The sequence below is a fragment of the Macaca nemestrina genome, chromosome 2 (genome assembly GCF_043159975.1).
Source record: "Macaca nemestrina isolate mMacNem1 chromosome 2, mMacNem.hap1, whole genome shotgun sequence".
NCBI classification, from domain to species: domain Eukaryota; kingdom Metazoa; phylum Chordata; class Mammalia; order Primates; family Cercopithecidae; genus Macaca; species Macaca nemestrina.
This window is the reverse complement of record NC_092126.1, coordinates 40,716,188-40,733,493: the sequence shown is the minus strand read 5'-3', so window position 1 is coordinate 40,733,493 and position 17,306 is coordinate 40,716,188. Positions and strand designations below refer to the sequence as shown.

The window sequence follows — 17,306 nt, the reverse complement described above, 5'->3', positions numbered from 1 at the left end:
CCTCCGCCTCCCAGGTTCAAGCAATTCTCCTGCCTCAGCCTCCCCAGAAGCTGGGAGGAGGAGGAGTAGTAGGCGCGTGCCACCACGCCGGGCTAATTTATGTATTTTTAGTAGAGACGGTTTCACCATGTTGGCCAGGCTGGTCTCAAACTCCTGATGTCAAGTGATCCGCCCGCCTTGGCCTTCCACAGTGCTGAAATTACAGGCGTAAGCCACCGCACCCGGCGGAGGGAGATAGTTTTTAAATCCTCGGTGGATTTTAAAGTTTTATTTAAAAATAATTATTTTGGGGTGTTTAAAAAATATTTTTTTAAATTCTAATTCACTTTCAGGTAATTGTCTTTGCCTTGAGAGGTTCGTCCTAAGGAATCCACCATTTGCGCCTGCTTGCTCGTTTATCTTGGTTTAATTTTATCAAACTAAATTCCTACTTTTGGGGATTTTATTTACTATCCTAGTTTTGAATTTTAGCATCCGTGAGACTGCTAGGACTCAAGGACCTGTAAAGATAGGTGAAGACAAACCAAGCCCAAGAATCCTCTTTTCTTCTTCTTCTTCTTTTTTTTCTTTTTTTGGAGACAAGGTCTTGCTGTGTCCCCAAGGCTGGAGTGCAGTGGTGAAATCTCCGCTCACTATAGATACAGATACAGATATAGATACAGATAGACCAGAAACGAGATATTTATTTATTTATTCTTTTTGAGACAGGGTCTCACTCTGTAACCCAGGCTGGAGTGCAGTGGTGCGATCTCGGCTCACTGCAACCTCCGCCTCCCGAGTTCAAGCGATTCTCCCGCCTCAGCCTCCCAAGTAGCTGGGATTACAGGCGTGCGCCATCACGCCTGGCTAAGTTTTCTTGCCTTGTCGCCCAGGCTGGAGTGCAGTGGCGCGATCTCCGCTCACTGCAAGCTCCGCCTCCCGGGTTCACGCCATTCTCATTCCTCAGCCTCCCGAGTAGCTGGGACTACAGGCACCTGCCACCATGCCCGGCTAATTTTTTTGTATTTTTAGTACAGACAGGGTTTCACTATGTTAGCCAGGATGGTCTCGATCTCCTGACCTCGTGATCCGCCCGCCTCGGCCTCCCAAAGTGCTGGGATTACAGGCGCGAGCCACTGCGCCAGGCCCACGCCGGGCTAAGTTTTATATTTTTAGTAGAGACAGGGTTTCACCATGTTAGCCAGGCTGGTCTCGAACTCCTGGCTTCAAGAGATCCACCCGCCTTGGCCTCCCAAAGCTGGGACAACAGGCGGGAGTCACTGCGGCCAAGAAACGAGATTTTTAAACTAAGAATCCAATGAAACAAAAATAGACAATAGAATCAGCTCTGCAGATAAGATATTGGGCTTAGAAGATAGGCAACCTAAAATAACTATGATTAATATATGAGAGAAAGAGAGGAAAAGATGAAGAAAACAAATTAAAAGATAAAGAATCTCTTTAAACTATTGGCTTTACTGGAAAATAATCCAATATGAATCCTAAAATTGAAAAGGACTATGTTAAAACATTAACAAATGAGTTTATACATTGGAAATAGAACAAAATAGGATTAGTAAACTAGAAGACAGGTTATTAGAAATTATCCAAAATAAAACACTGATAAAAACGAGAACTATGGAACAGAAATAAAAGATAGATAAAATACCATGGAAAAATTCCAAAGGAGTAGGAAAAGACAGGAAAAAAAAAAAAAAAAAAAAGCAACATTTAAGTAGAAACTGACCAAGATTTTTCCAAAACTGAAAAAAGATACCAAGCTATAGATTCAGAAAGCATAAATGAGATAGGTTCAAAAAAACAAAACAAAAAACACTTAGACATATTTTATTAAAATAGCTGTAAGGAGTAGGGAGAGAAAGAAGAGAAAGAGATTAACAGTAAACAGCAAAGAAAAAGGCACATTACTGGCCGGGCAGAGTGGCTAACACCTTAATCTTAGCACTTTGGGAGGCCGAGGTGGGAGGATCACTTGAGGTCACGAGTTCGAAACCAGCTTGGCCATCGTGGTGAAACCCTGTCTCTACTAAAAATACAAAAAATTAGCTGGGCATGGTGGTGTGCGCCTGTAATCCCAGCTACTTGGGAGGCTGAGGCAGGAGAATCGCTTGAACTCGAAGGGCAGAGGTTGCAGTGAGCCGAGATCATGCCACCGCACTCCAGCCTGGGCAACAGAGAGCGAGAGACTGTCTCAAAAAAAAAAAAAAAAAAAAAAAAAAAAAGACACATTACTTTCAATGAAAAAAAATTAAGTGTATAGGTGACTTCTCATAGAAGATAATGCAAGTCAAAATATAATAGAATGCTATTTTTGAAATGCTTTGTAAAACAAAGACAAAAACACACTGCTTAACTAGTATTCAGTACTCAGTAAACACATCCTTTATAAATTAAGGTGAAACAAAGATTCCTCCCTCCCTCCCTCCCTCCCTCCCTCCCTCCCTTCCTTCCTTCTGACAGAGTCTCACCCTGTCACCCAGGCTGGAGTACAATGGCACGATCTCAGGTCACTGCAACCTTTGCCTCCTGGGTTCAAACGATTCTCCTGTCCCAACCTCCCAAATAGCTGGGATTACAGGTGTAAGCCACCACGCCCAGCTAATTTTTTGTATCTTTAGTAGAGATGGGGTTTCACCATGTTGGCCATGCTGCTCTCCAACTCCTGACCTCGTGATCCACCTGCCTCGGCCTCACAAAGTGTTGGGATTACAGGTGTGAGCCAGTGCAACCGGCCTCTTTTCTTATCTCTCTCTTTCTCTTTTTTCTTTTTTTTTTTTTTTTTTTTTTTTTTTTTTTTTTTTGACGGAGTCTCGCTTGTTGCCCAGGCTGGAGTGCAGGAGCGTGATCTCGGGTCACTGCAAACTCCACCTTCTGGGTTTGAGGAATTCTCCTGCCTTGGCCTTTGGAGTAGCTGTTATTACAGACCTCCGGTACCGAGCCTGGCTAATTTTTGTATTTTTAGTAGAGATAGAGTTTCACCATTTTGCCCAGAGTGGAAAGACATTTTTAAACAAACAAATATCTAGAAAAAAATTCATCTGTGGTTGGCCTACACTAAACAAACAGGAAAACTAAACTGAGTTCTTCAGACTGAAGAAAAATGATCCCAAAGAGAAAAATGGAAATCCAGGAAGAAGAGAGTAAGAATGGAAAGAGTACATTTGTGGATGTATATACGAAAAAAATATTGACTGCATAAAACAATAATATCAAAAAAAGAAAAAAGAAAATAAGTTCCCTGGGATCCCGGAGTTAGGTTTGACCTTCCCGGTTCCTCTATCGCGAGATCTGGAAACCGGAAGTGAATTATTTTGCAGGCGTCTACACCAGGCTGTGGCTCTACTTATTAAAGTTGGCGGGAGCTGAGCGATCATTCGGGCCTGGGCAGGCTGTGGTGTAGTGCGTTGCAGGCAGCGCTCACCTCCTCGGGCCGGCAGAATGCGGGTGGCTGTGGCCGGCTGCTGCCACGGCGAGCTGGATAAGATCTATGAGACGCTGGCGCTGGCGGAGCGGCGCGGCCCGGGGCCTGTCGACCTCTTGCTGTGCTGCGGCGACTTCCAGGCGGTGCGCAACGAGGCGGACCTACGCTGCATGGCCGTGCCGCCCAAGTACCGCCACATGCAAACCTTCTACAGGTGAGGACGCGGTCCGGGCCGGGACTTGGCGGTGCGGCGTGGGACTGGGTTCGATTTCCCTCTGCCCCTGGCTGCCTGTTTCCCTTAGATCCTTTGTTCGCTCTGTGTCTCTAACTGGTACCTAACTGAATACAGGGGTGAGGTAGTGGGAGGCGGGAAATGTATTCAGTTAGGTACTGTATTCAGTTAGGTACCAAATTGTGTCTGCTTAACTTTCAGCACCCTATCTCATTAGGAGCTTAGGAAATGTCACTTTCCTTCTTTCCATACACCCATCTTTATCCATTTCACACGGGATCGAAGCCTGGGAGGGGACAACCTGGAGGAAGAAGCTGACAGGTTTAGATAGCTACCTTGTACTTGATAGGACTCTGGAATTAGTTCATTTAGTGATCCTGGAGTTTTTACTGGGCGCCTGCTATGTGCTTGTGATTCTAGAAAGATAAGGTTATGGCAATGAACTCGACACAGTTCTTGACTTATTTGAACAGGCACTGACTTGAGGCCCAAGGTGGAAGCTCTTCATTCCTAAGGGCAAGGATGGATACTGGGCAATTTTTTTTTTTTTTTTTTTTTGAGACAGAGTTTCACTCTGTTGCCCAGGCTGGAGTGCAGTACCGCGATCCTGACTCACTGCAACCTCCGTCTCCTGGGTTGAAGTGATTCTCCTACCTCAGCCTCCCGAGTAGCTGGGATTATACCCTGCTAATTTTTGCATTTTTAGTAGAGACGGGGTTTCACCACGTTGGCCAGATTGGTCTCGAACTCTAGACCTCAGGGGATCCGCCCCCCTCGGCCTTCCAAAGTGCTGGGATTACAGGAGTGAGCCACCGCGCCCAGCCCCGGGCAATTCCTTTTGAAAGAGCTTTTTAACTTTTATGATGAGGTCAATTTCTTTTTGTTGTTGTTTTTTCAGAACTTACTTGCTTTTCTAGTATGCCCAATTGTGGTAACTGACTTTGCTCTTATGTTCTAGGTATTACTCTGGAGAGAAAAAGGCCCCAGTTCTCACGCTCTTCATTGGGGGAAACCATGAAGCCTCAAATCATTTGCAAGAGTTACCCTATGGTGGCTGGGTGGCACCAAACATTTATTATTTAGGTATGTGATTGTGTTTGTGGATAATTTTTTTTCCCGGGATGGAAGAGTCTATCAGGATTTGCGCTAGTTGGGCTGTGTCTTGACAGGTATGGTGTTTGGAGAATGTCATTAATCTAAATAGTTAATCATGAAAATTTAATTAAGATAGTTAATTATTAAATGGTTGATCATGATAATATGCCCTTCATCTAGTGTTTTAAGCACTAGCTAATATAATTGAAAGACCTCACACACTATTTGTAATCGCTTCATTTTTTTCTTATAATTTTTATTGAATTAAAAAAAGACCTTAAACTTTTATTAATAGAAATTCTTAAGCATACACAAAAGTAGAGTATAGCATGATGAATCTCAGTACCTGTTACCCAGCTTCAACGACTATTATATTGAAGTCTCCTGGTTTTTTTTTTTTTTGTTTTTTTTTTCTTTTGTGGGAAGAGATGACTAGAGTATTTAAAGCAAATCCAACTGTTAGATTATTTCACTTATACATATTTCAGTACATGTTTTTAAGTGATGAGGATCTTTAAAAATACTACTACAGTACTGTTATTATACTTAACTGAAGTACTCATTATCTATTGCCATGTTCATGGTCAGATTTCCCTGCTTAACCTAGGGATGTCTGCTTTACAATTGGTTTAAATAGGACCCAGACAAGGCCAGCCCATTTCATTTGGTTGTCACGACTCTGAAGTCTATTAGACTATAATAATCTCCCTGTCTCTCTTTTTCATGCCATTTACTTGCTGAAGAAAACACGAAATTTGTCCTGTGGCATTTCCTGCATTCAGGGTTTAGCTGATTGGATTCCTTTTATCCTCTGCATTTCCTATAATCTGCTTTTAGATTGACAGATTTGATTAGATTGTTTCAATATTAGTCCCTATAAACTATATAGCCTTTTCATCCCTTTATTTTTCGAGACAAGGTCTGGTTCTGTTGCCCTGGCTGGAGTGCAGTGGCTCCATCTTAGCTCATTCATCTCAGCCTCTGGCCTTCCAGGCTCAAGCCATCCTCCCACCACAGCCTCCCAAGTAGCTGTGACTTCAAGCGTGTACCACCATGCCTGGCTAATTTTTTTGTTTTTTTGTATTGTTTTGTGGAGACTGAGTTTGGCCATGTTTTCCACGCTGGTCTCGAACTCATAAGCTCAAAGTGATCCGCCCACCTGGGCCTCCAAAGTGGTAAGATTACAGGGATGAGCCATCCCACCTAGCTTCATCCCTTTATTTAAATGTATATTCTTTCTAGAACTGTTTATAGGTTTTACCAATGATGAGATTGTAATTTCAGAAATTTAGTTTCCCTACTTTGCTACTTATTGATCATCTTTTGATGTATTCGTTCTATATTACAATATTGTGAAAAAGTGAAATTGTCAGAAGATGATCAATCAGAAATGAAACTAGAAGCTGCAGGTTCTTTATACCTTACCTGTTGATTTTCAGGTTTATACATGTAAGTCCATCATAGGACATTTTCCGCCTCCCACTACCTCCCCCGTGTATTCAGTTAGTTACCAAATTATGTCTGTTTCACTTTCAGCACCCTATCTCATTTGTCCCTTCCGCAATCTACTTAATGTTTTGGCTCATCTAATTCCAGACCTCGCCTTTATATACTTTTATAATATATCCCTAATACACTGTTGGCATATTATTATGTAAAAAGGGTAACCTCATCATGGTGCTTAATTTTCAAATAATTTTAGAACTGTGTGGAATTCCATCTAAATGGAATGGTTTATTCAGTCAGTGTAAAGAGATTCCTTTTACCTACAGTAATTTTATTTAACTGTACTGTTTAGGTTTGGCTGGTGTGGTAAAATACCGAGGTGTAAGGATCGGTGGAATCTCTGGTATCTTTAAATCTCATGACTATCGGAAAGGTATTGTTTTGAGAATTATTTTTAAACTTTAGAACTCGCATGCCCCAGAGTAACTTAAGCATAATATATACTTTGACTCTTTCATATATCTTTGTATCCTTGATCTAGTTTTATCACGTCTTAGTATTTTGCTAGTTTTTATTTTTATTTTTAAGAAATAAAACAGTATAGATACAATTAAAGTTCATTGTTTATCTGTCCTCAATCTCATTCCCTTCTTTTCTTCCCTCCCTCTCTTTGCCAGGCAGTCACTATGTTGAATTTGGTGATTATAATTTACTTGATTATTTTACATCATTACCACATGTATAAGAGCTTTAAACAATGTACTTGTTTTAAGCTTCATATAAATGTATCATATTGCTTGTATCTTTCTCCAACTTGCTTCTTTAACATGTTTTGAAATCCGTGTTGATACATGTAATCTAATCTGTTCATCTGTGAATAATATTCCATTATATATCACAACTGCCTATTCATTTCATTGTGTTTGAATGAATTATACCTTGATTTCAAAATTAACGGAATAGCTTGGATTCACATCAATTTCACAAATTTCATGAATTAAGTTGGCAGCTAAAACTTACATCCTGAATGTAACTGTTACAAGTCTGTTCCCTGCCGCTTGGCTCTTTCTTATTCTAAACTGTTGAAATGGAGGTACAAAATAGGCTGTCTTCTCTGTGGCAGGTGTGAGTACAAATTGGAACCACTCTTGGGAAGATGTTTATCAGTTTTTTCTGTTTTATCTCAGGGATATCATTTATGCATGTAATACACATATTTCTTTTTTGGCTTAAAACAACAATAATTTGTTATTTTATTAATATTGGGCGTAAGGAACTAGTCTCCAGTCAACATTTAGAAAGTAACTGAAGTGTGCCAGCAACCATGTGTGGGACCTTAGAAAGCACATACACCCTTAGTTGAGCCCGCACAGGAGACTGCAGTCCACCATCTTTTAAAAAAATTTCCCTAGATAACTTTTTAAAATCATATATACTGAAGGTGTACATGATATTTTGGAAACTTGTGTATATGTCTTTGTATTTGCAGTGTTTAAGGAAATTGAATATAGCTTTTTTTTCTTCTTCAATCTAAGGTCATTTTGAGTGCCCCCCTTATAATTCATCTACAATCAGGAGTATATATCATGTGAGAAATATTGAAGTCTATAAATTAAAACAGGTATGTAAAAAGTGCATTACAGCAGACTTGAAAAAATTTTGAAGTAATTCTGTACCAAAATGTATTTTGGTCATATTGGTATGCTACTTTCAAGAAGAGAAATTCAGTATTTTTTTAATGTGGATCTTGAGTTGTTTTTAGGAGTTTCACGATGAACATTTTGTTTTTCTTTTTTTGAGACAGAATATCACTCTGTCGTCCAGGCTGAAGTGCAGTGGCGTGATCTCAGCTCACTGCAACCTCCGCCTCCTGGGTTCAAGCGAGTCTTGTGGCTCAACCTTCTGAGTAACTGGAACTACGGGTGCCCACCACCACACCTGCCTAATTTTTTGTATTTTTAGTAAAGGCAGGGTTTCACCATGTTGGCTAGGCTGGTCTTGAACTCCTGACCTCAGGTGATCTGCCTGCCTCAGCCTCCCAAAGTGCTGGGATTACAGGTATGAGCCACCGTGCCCAGCAAATTTTTTTTTACTTCAATAATTATGAGTTTATTTTAGTAAGAATGAAACATTTAATTCATGATTTCAGATATTACTTAGGGTAAGACTAAGGAATACCTATTAAAATAAAATTATATTTAAAAGAAAATATTAAAGTGATATTTTAAAGAAAATATTAAACATTTTATGTAATAGTAATTAAGTAATGGTGTTAAATAGAAAATAAGTAATAGTAAAGATGATAGAGGAAATGGGAAAATTGTGAAGGTGGTATGGAAACACTGCTTAATTGCAGAGTAGGTGAGACTAGGTTTTCGTTTGAGAACCCATTACATGGCTGACACTGGGCCAAGCAGACTTCACACTTGGTATTTCATATAATCTCCACTCAAATCCTATGAGATAGATCTTACTCTTAACTTCATTCCTTTACGGATGAGAAACCAAGGCTCAGACAGGTAAGTAACCTGCCCAGGACTTCCCAAAGTTTAGTGGTAGAGCCTGCCTGACTGCACTCATGCCCATCACACTGTCTGTAGAGCCTCTGCAGGAGCCTAACGATGCTTGCAAGTGTTTCTTTTATGCTCTGTGCATACAGTTCCCTCAAATAGATTTTCTCTTTCACCTATCTAAATCCTACCAGTCCTTTAAGACCCAACTTAGATGCCATTTCCCAACCATGACTTTTCTTCTTTTTTTTGAGACAAGGTCTCACTCTGTCACCCAGGCTGGAGTACAGTGGTATGATCATGGCTTGGCTCACTGCAGCCTCAATCTGTCAGGCTTGGGTGATCCTCCCACTTCAGCCTCCTGAGTAGCTTGGACTACAGGCATGCATCACCTCGCCCAGCTAATTTTTTTTGTATTTTTTTAGAGACAGAGTTTCGCCATGTTGTCCAGGCTCGTCTCAAACTCCTAAACTCAAGCAATCCTCCTGCCTTGGCCTCCAAAGTGCTGGGATTACAGGCATGAGCCACCATGCCCAGCCAACCATGACTTTTCTAGTTTAGAGTCATTACCCTAGTCTGAATTTTTGTTGCATCTATTGGCCATACCAGTTATTCAGTGGTTAGTCATATCTAATATTTTGTATTGTCTTGAGCAGTTACCTAAGTTTTTTTTTTTTTTTTGAGACAAAGTTTTACTCTTGTTGCCCAAGCTGGAGTGCAATGGTGCGATCTTAGCTCACTGCATGCTCTGCCTCCTGGGTTCAAGTGATTCTCCTGCCTCAGCCTCTTGAATAGCTGGGATTACAGGTGCCCGCCACCACGCCCGGCTAATTTTTTATATTTTAAGTAGAGAAGGGGTTTCACCATGTTGGCCAGGCTGGTCTCGAACTCCTGACCTTCAGGTGATCCACCCACCTCAGGCTTCCAAAGTGCTGGGATTACAGGCATGAACCACTGCGCCCAGCCGGTATTTAAGTGGTTTTAATTTCGTTTTTCGAGTATTCGTTTCAGATTACTTGAAGGTTCTGGAGATAAGTCTGGAGTATATTTTGTTTCCTTTAGTTGTTTAATTAAATACTAATTTATGTAGTAAACAGAGTTTTTTAGTGTATACTATGTCAGCCTATTATAATTTTTTTTTTCCTGATAAATCTTTGGGTTTACTGAATCAGTCATGTTAGAGGTCTCGTGAAATCTGGTTTCTCTGGATCTTCAAAATAGTAATTTCTTTTTTCTTTTTTTGAGATGGAGTTTCACCCTTGTTGCCCAGGCTGGAGTGCAATGGCATGATCTCGGCTTACTGCAACCTCCACCTCCCGGGTTCAAGCGATTCTCCTACCTCAGTCTCCCTAATAGCTGGGATTATAGGCAGATGCCACGACGCCCAGCTAGGTTTTGTATTTTTAGTAGAGACGGGGTTTCACCATGTTGGTCAGGCTCGTTTCCAATTCCTGACCTCAGGTGATCACCTGCCTCGGCCTCCCAAAGTGCTGGGATTACAGGCGTGAACCACTGCCCCCAGCCCAAAGTAGTAATTTCTTTACCAAAGAAGAAAAGAACTATGGTCGTCGTGTATTTTAGAAGCTAAGTGCTAAGGATCTTAGACGATTGGCAGTCCAGAGTCTGTCTCCATTGCCTTGCCTTGCCACTGAAAATAAGAATGATTTATGAGCAGAGAAAATGCACCTTTTCTTTGCCTAGATGAATGAGTAGCCTAGTATTTTTATCATTCTCTTAAAGTGTCCTTAAAATGAATTACACAGAATTCTAGAGATCTCAGTGGGTGAATGGTTGTATGGTGGTAGAGAAAAAGGAGGGGATTGTTTTTATTAACCTATTTTAAGAGTTTTCTTTTTTCTTTTTCTCTTTTGAAAGCTGAAGCAGCCTATAGATATATTCTTGTCTCATGATTGGCCAAGAAGTATATATCATTATGGAAATAAGAAGCAACTTCTTAAGACTAAATCTTTTTTCCGACAAGAAGTGGAAAATAACACATTAGGAAGTCCAGCTGCCTCAGAGCTTTTAGAGCATCTAAAACCTACTTATTGGTTTTCTGCCCACCTTCATGTGAAGTTTGCCGCCTTGATGCAGCATCAGGTAGAAAACAAAATATTTATTCTCTCATTTAACACACACTTATCGAACATCTGTGGACCAGACACAGTTGTAAAGTTAGAGAAAGAAGTAAAATATAACTTACCTCTTATGAGTAGCTCAATATATGATTCTGGGAAAAGACAAGCAATTACAAAATAGTACAGTAAGTTTGAGAGAAAACTTAGGCAGTGGGAGCACATAAGCCAGACTGGTGGGATGGGAACGTGGGAGATGACGATAGAGAAGGTTTTCAAAAGGCGATAGCTGAACTGAGTCTTGAAGTGCCAGGAACAAACAGACTGTAAGGGTATTTTATTTAGAGGGACTGACGTGCAGAGGCTAAAGGTCTGAGAGCATGGGGTGTTTGAGCGCTTGTAGGTAGTTCCTGTGGGACTAAGGCATAGGGACTGATGAAGCTGGAACAAGATCATAACTGCCTTCTAGGGGCCATGCTCTGAAGTTCAGGTTTTTTTTTTTTTTGAGACGGAGTCTCGCTTTGTCGCCCAGGCTGGAGTGCAGTGGCCGGATCTCAGCTCACTGCAAGCTCCGCCTCCCGGGTCTACGCCATTGTCCTGCCTCAGCCTCCCGAGTAGCTGGAACTACAGGCGCTCGCCACCTCGCCCGGCTAGTTTTTTGTATTTTTTAGTACAGACGGGGTTTCACCGTGTTAGCCAGGATGGTTTCGATCTCCTGACCTCGTGATCTTCCCGTCTCGGCCCCCGAAAGTGCTGGGATTACAGGCTTGAGCCACCGCGCCCGGCCGAAGTTCGGGTTTTAACCAGAGATGGTGGGGAAATTTGGGGAGTGATGAAATCAGATTTTCATTTTAGAAAGATTAGTTTGACAGCATTGTTGTGTATGGATTGGAGTACTGTAAAATGGGAGGCAGAGCAGGCTATTTAAGCAAAAGAAAAGGTTTTAACCTAAGGCAAAGAGAGAATACGGAGAATGAAGTAGATTCTAGAGAGATTTTAGAAGGAGAATCATTGTGATTTGGTGACTGGGGGAGAAGAGAGTCCAGGATGATCCTCCGTTTTCTTTGCTTAACTGCATGGATGATGTACTTGATGGAAGGTAGAAAATAAATATATACTTATAATTAAAATTCTATGGAAGTATGCATTTCTTTCTTTTTTTTTTTTTGAGACGGAGTCTCGCGCTGTCACCCAGGCTGGAGTGCAGTGGCGGGATCTCAGCTCACTGCAAGCTCCGCCTCCCGGGTTCATGCCATTCTCCTGCCTCCACCTCCCGAGTAGCTGGGACTACAGGCGTCCGCCACCTCGGCCGGCTAGTTTTTTGTATTTTTTAGTAGAGACGGGGTTTCACCGTGTTAACCAGGATGGTCTCGATCTCCTGACCTCGTGATCCACCCGTCTCGGCCTCCCAAAGTGCTGGGATTACAGGCTTGAGCCACCGCGCCCGGCCGGAAGTATGCATTTCTTCCTTTCACCTCTGATTCTGGCTGAACTCTGACTTACCCATAAAGTATTCCATAGGAAAACTGTTTAGAAAATTCTGGGTTAACAGAGTTACAGATTTCTTCTTGGAAACATTTAGAGAATTTCTGAGAGTCTTTATTGCACTAATGGGCATTCCCTTTCGAGTAGAATGTGATGCTTCCCAAACTTAACCAAACACTTTTCTGTTTTAGAGGTACACTTTAAAAATGTTCCTCAAACACAGTTTGGAAGGTTTTGTCTGAAAATATTCCTATAGGCCCTTTCTATTGGGGATTTATTCTTCTCACTTCCCAGTTTCACTGGGAGACAGAGAGGTTACTCTTTTCATTGTGTTTCTGCATTAATGATATGTTTGACCTCTTTGTAATTGGCTTCTCAACCTCCTCTGACTGACACTTTCTATTTTAGCCCCTTTACCAGCACCAAAGATCACTTTTCCTTGGAACTGCTTTGCTGCCAATATCTGCCTATAATATCCATGCCTTCCATTTTTCTTAGTATAGATTGAGCATCTCTAATCTGAAATCTGAAATGCTCTAGAATCTGAAATTTTTGACATGACACACAATTTTCAGATTTTTGGATTAAGGATATTCAACCAGTATGTATTCTGCAAATATTCCAAAATCTGAAATTTAAAACACTTCTGGTCCCAAGCATTTTAGATAAGGCATACTCAACTTGTACCTCACCAGAACTGAACTGATGCTTGGTCCTCAGCAGGAGATACGTAGCTTGCTTCATTGTGTTTTTTCCTCCATGACGAAACTGGAACAAGATCATGACTGCCTTCTAGAGGCCATGCTCTGGAGTTCAGGTTTTAACTAGAGATGCTGGGGAAAGGCTTTTTAACCTTTTACACAATGACCTACATGTTTATGATTCCCCCCATGTTTCTGACAATTCACCTTTGAAAAAAAAACTTTATTGGAGTATAATTTACATACCATAAAATAAACATGTTTTGGCGTGGTGGCTCATGCCTGTAATCCCAGCACTTTGGGAGGCCAAGGCAGGTGGATCACTTGAGGCCAGGAGTTCGAGGCCAGTCTGGCCAACATGGCGAAAGTATGTCTCTACTAAAAGTACAAAAATTAGCTGGGCATGTTGGCGCACACTTGTAATCCCAGCTATTTGGGAGGCTGAGACATGAGAATCATTTGAGCCCGGGAGGCAGAGTTTGCAGTGAGCCAAGATCATGCCACTGCACTCCAATCTGGGCAACAGAGTAAGACTCTGTCTCAAAAAGAAAGAAAGAAAGAAAAAAACCACGTTTTAAATGAACAATTCAGTGATTTTTAGTAAGTTTCCAGAGTTGTGCTAATATCACATAATCTAGTTTTAGAACTTGTCCATCACCCCCGAAGATTCTTTGTGCCTGCTTGCAGGTAATCCTTGTTCCTACCCTCAGCCCCAGGCAAGCACTAACTTGCTTTGTGTTTCTATAGATTTGCCTTTCCTGAACATTCATTTAAATGGAATCATAAAATATATAGTCTTTGGCAACTGATTTCTTTCATTTGCTTGATTTTGAGTTTCACTCATATTGTAGCATGTATCAATATTGCATTCCTTTTTAGTGCTGAGTAATAGTTCATTCTATGGATATATCACATCTATTTTTGGTGGTATAGCTAAGAAATCTTTGCCTAACCCACAGTTACAAAGATTTTCTCTTATGGGTTCTTCTAAAAATTATACAGTTTTAGTTCTGCCAGTTTACTTTTAAGCTCTTTTGTTTATCTTTAATCCTTTTATCTTTAATCCTTTAAGCTTTGATTTATGTATATTCAATGCTTTGAGTTAATATCATCATCATTAGTTTTTGCTTTGAATTTTGTAGGAAAATTGAAGCTCTGAGAAGTTAAATGCCTTCTCTTATCGCACAAGTGTGTATAGAATTAACTTATTTTGGAAAAGTAACAGTCATTCCTTTGACACACAACTTAGGGGTATGTGTAATAAAGATTATTTTCATCCTATTCTGTGTATGAAGAATTACTGTGATTGTTTTAACATTCTTTCTTAAATCACGATTCATATTGTCCAGGCAAAGGATAAAGGACAGACAGCCAGAGCAACCAAATTTTTAGCCTTGGACAAATGCTTACCACATAGAGATTTTCTTCAGGTAAGAAGAACGAAGTGGCTTTATAATATAGTTGTACTCTTCCAGAGACTTAAAAAAATATTAATTTTCCTTTCGGAATTTTTTTGTGCTCTTTGTAATTTACATATTCTGAGAATTCTGTGGGAGTATTTTAGTTATTCATGTTTTAAAATTAAATGGGTTTATTTAAAATTAATTGAGATTAAATTTAAATTAAATTTCTTTTTATTTTATTAAATTATATTAAAGTTCTTAGGCTGTTAAAAATAAATATATATTTCTTAATGTTGATTTCATCCTGTAGATATTAGAGATAGAACATGACCCCAGTGCTCCTGATTACTTGGAATATGATATTGAATGGCTCACTATTCTCAGGGCTACAGATGATCTTATTAATGTGACTGGTCACCTATGGAATATGCCTGAAAATAATGGCCTGCATGCAAGGTAAGTCAGACTTTATTTAGGACCTGCTTTTTCCATTGCATTCATAATTTTTGTGTCTCCCATCTTTGTTTTGTTTTGTTTTGTTTTGTAACGGGGTCTAGCTCTGTTGTCCAAACTGGAGTACGGTGGTGTGATCTTGGATCTTAGCTCACTGCATCCTCCGCCTCCTGGGCTAAAGGGATCCTCTTACCCCTGCCCCCAGAGCAGCTGGGACCACAGGCACACGCCACCATGCCCAGCTAATTTTTTGATATTTTTGGTACAGATGGGGCTTTCCCATGTTGCCCAGGTTGGTCTTGAACTCCTGAGCTCAAGCAATCCACTTCCCTTGGCCTCCCAAAGTACTGGGATTACAGGTGTGAGCCGCTGTATCTGGCCTCCACTGTTGTTTTTAATCAAGGGAATTATTGTTGAATGAGTATCAGAACAATTCAGTTTGCAGGTTTTCCATCTAAAAGAGACAGGAAAATGGACTGTTGAACATTACCTCAAATAAATTTATAAGTGAATAAGTGTTCATAAAACTATAATATGGTGAAGATGTAGTCCACACATTAAAATTGTTTTGGAGTATGAGTTAAAGATGGCTTTTTCTAAGAATTATTTTTATTTCTAAATGGTCCTTTGCTAAATTAACTGTAACTTTAAAAATGGAATTTTGATAGATGGCTTGTTTTTTATCCTTGCACCTGAAGTCTAGAATTAGACTTCATCATTTATTGTTTAGAGCTAATAAAATGTAAAAAGCTATTGTTTTGTACTTTTATAGGTGGGATTATAGTGCAACAGAAGAAGGTATGAAAGAAGTGTTGGAAAAATTGAATCATGACCTCAAGGTTCCGTGTAACTTTAGTGTAACAGCTGCTTGTTATGATCCTAGCAAGCCACAGACACAAATGCAGCTGATTCATAGGATCAATCCTCAGACTACTGAATTTTGTGCCCAACTTGGCATCACAGACATCAATGTTAGGCTTCAGAAGTCCAAGGAAGAACATCATGTGTGTGGTGAATATGAAGAACAGGATGATGTGGAGAGTAATGACTCTGGAGAAGACCGGAGTGAATATAATACAGACACATCTGCTCTGTCTTCTATTAATCCAGATGAAATAATGTTAGATGAAGAAGAAGAAGATGAAGATAGTATTGTAAGTGCACATAGTGACATGAATACACCATCTGTAGAACCTTCTGATCAAGCTTCTGAGTTTTCTGCAAGTTTCTCTGATGTCAGGATCTTGCCAGGCTCTATGATTGTGTCTTCTGATGATACGGTGGATTCCACAGTTGATAGAGAGGGGAAACCTGGTGGGACTGTGGAATCAGGGAATGGAGAGGACTTAACCAAGGTGTCATTGAAGAGGTTGAGTGATGAACACGAACCTGAACAAAGAAAAAAAATTAAGAGGAGGAATCAAGCCATTTATGCTGCAGTGGATGATGATGATGATGCAGCTTAAGACCATTTACTTGTTTTGTTTTTGTTTCTGTTTTTTTGAGACGGAATTTCACTCTTGTCAGACAGACTGGAGGGCAATGGCGTGATCTCGTCTCACTGCAACCTCTGCCTCCCGGGTTCAAGGAATTCTCCTGCCTCAGCCTCCGAAGTAGGTGGGACTACAAGTGCCCGCCACCACACCCGGTTAATTTTTAGTAGTGACAGGGTTTCACCATGTTGGCCAGGCTGGTCTCAAACTCCTGACCTCAGGCGATCCACCTGTCTTGGCCTCCCAAAGTGCTGAGATTACAGGCGTTAGCCACTGTGCCTGGCCGACAATTTACTTGTCTTAGTGTTATATATAGATATATGATTTTTGAGACCGTATTTTTAGAGCTGAATTTTTGACGAAAGACTTAACTTTATAATAATGAAGATACACTAGAGAATTTTAGTTAGATATTGACTTTAGGCTTTTGTATGTTTCAGATGCAAACATATTAAAACTTTAATATATTTACTTGACTGGGTATCTTTTTTTTTTTGAAGACATACATTATTCACTTCTACTTTTACAATAAACACTTATTTAACATCTACTTTGTGCCAAGCACTCTGCTATAATATGGGACCATAAAGATAAGTAAGACAAGGATTTTTGCCTTCAAGGACTTGCTATCACTGTAAACATTTTGATGTATACAATATGGCTATATTATATTTTGTTTTATAAAATCAAGTCATTGTATATACTATGTATGCTTTCTTTTCATTTATTATAAATATTTTTCCTAATCAGCTTTTAATATCTGTCAAATAAAAATTGAAATTGAAGATGGTATATAAGATTTCAGGAAATAAACTACTTTGAATACTAAACATTGGTAAACATACAATCTTATATTTGCTGAGGTTAGTATAACCCTGCTGACTTTTGCATATTGTGTTTTTTTTTTTTTTGAGACGCAGTCTCACTCTGTTGCTGAGGCTGGAGTGCAGTGGCATGATCTCAGCTCACTGCAAGCTTCCGCCTCCTGGGTT

The 17,306-nt window shown here is 40.2% G+C and overlaps 1 protein-coding gene across 1 annotated transcript; it reads left to right on the top strand.

Moving 5' to 3' along the window:
- Nucleotides 1-3,293: 3,293 nt before the first annotated feature.
- Nucleotides 3,294-16,810, top strand: LOC105469935 (debranching RNA lariats 1). Its single transcript, XM_011721552.3, has 8 exons — nucleotides 3,294-3,635; nucleotides 4,612-4,736; nucleotides 6,547-6,627; nucleotides 7,730-7,815; nucleotides 10,580-10,804; nucleotides 14,315-14,395; nucleotides 14,679-14,824; nucleotides 15,594-16,810. Exons 1-8 carry the CDS (start codon nucleotides 3,439-3,441, stop codon nucleotides 16,285-16,287), a joined length of 1,635 nt encoding a protein of 544 aa, XP_011719854.1. The 5' UTR covers nucleotides 3,294-3,438; the 3' UTR covers nucleotides 16,288-16,810.
- Nucleotides 16,811-17,306: the final 496 nt, after the last annotated feature.

What these genes read in the sequence shown, in the direction of transcription:
- LOC105469935 (XM_011721552.3), top strand. Translation starts at nt 3,439, where the DNA reads ATGCGGGTGGCTGTGGCCGGCTGCTGCCACGGCGAGCTGGATAAGATC. An exon ending in AAGTCTATAAATTAAAACAG is followed by an intron (nt 7,816 to 10,579) that starts GTATGTAAAAAG and finishes CTCTTTTGAAAG; the next exon opens with CTGAAGCAGCCTATAGATAT. An exon ending in AATAATGGCCTGCATGCAAG is followed by an intron (nt 14,825 to 15,593) that starts GTAAGTCAGACT and finishes GTACTTTTATAG; the next exon opens with GTGGGATTATAGTGCAACAG.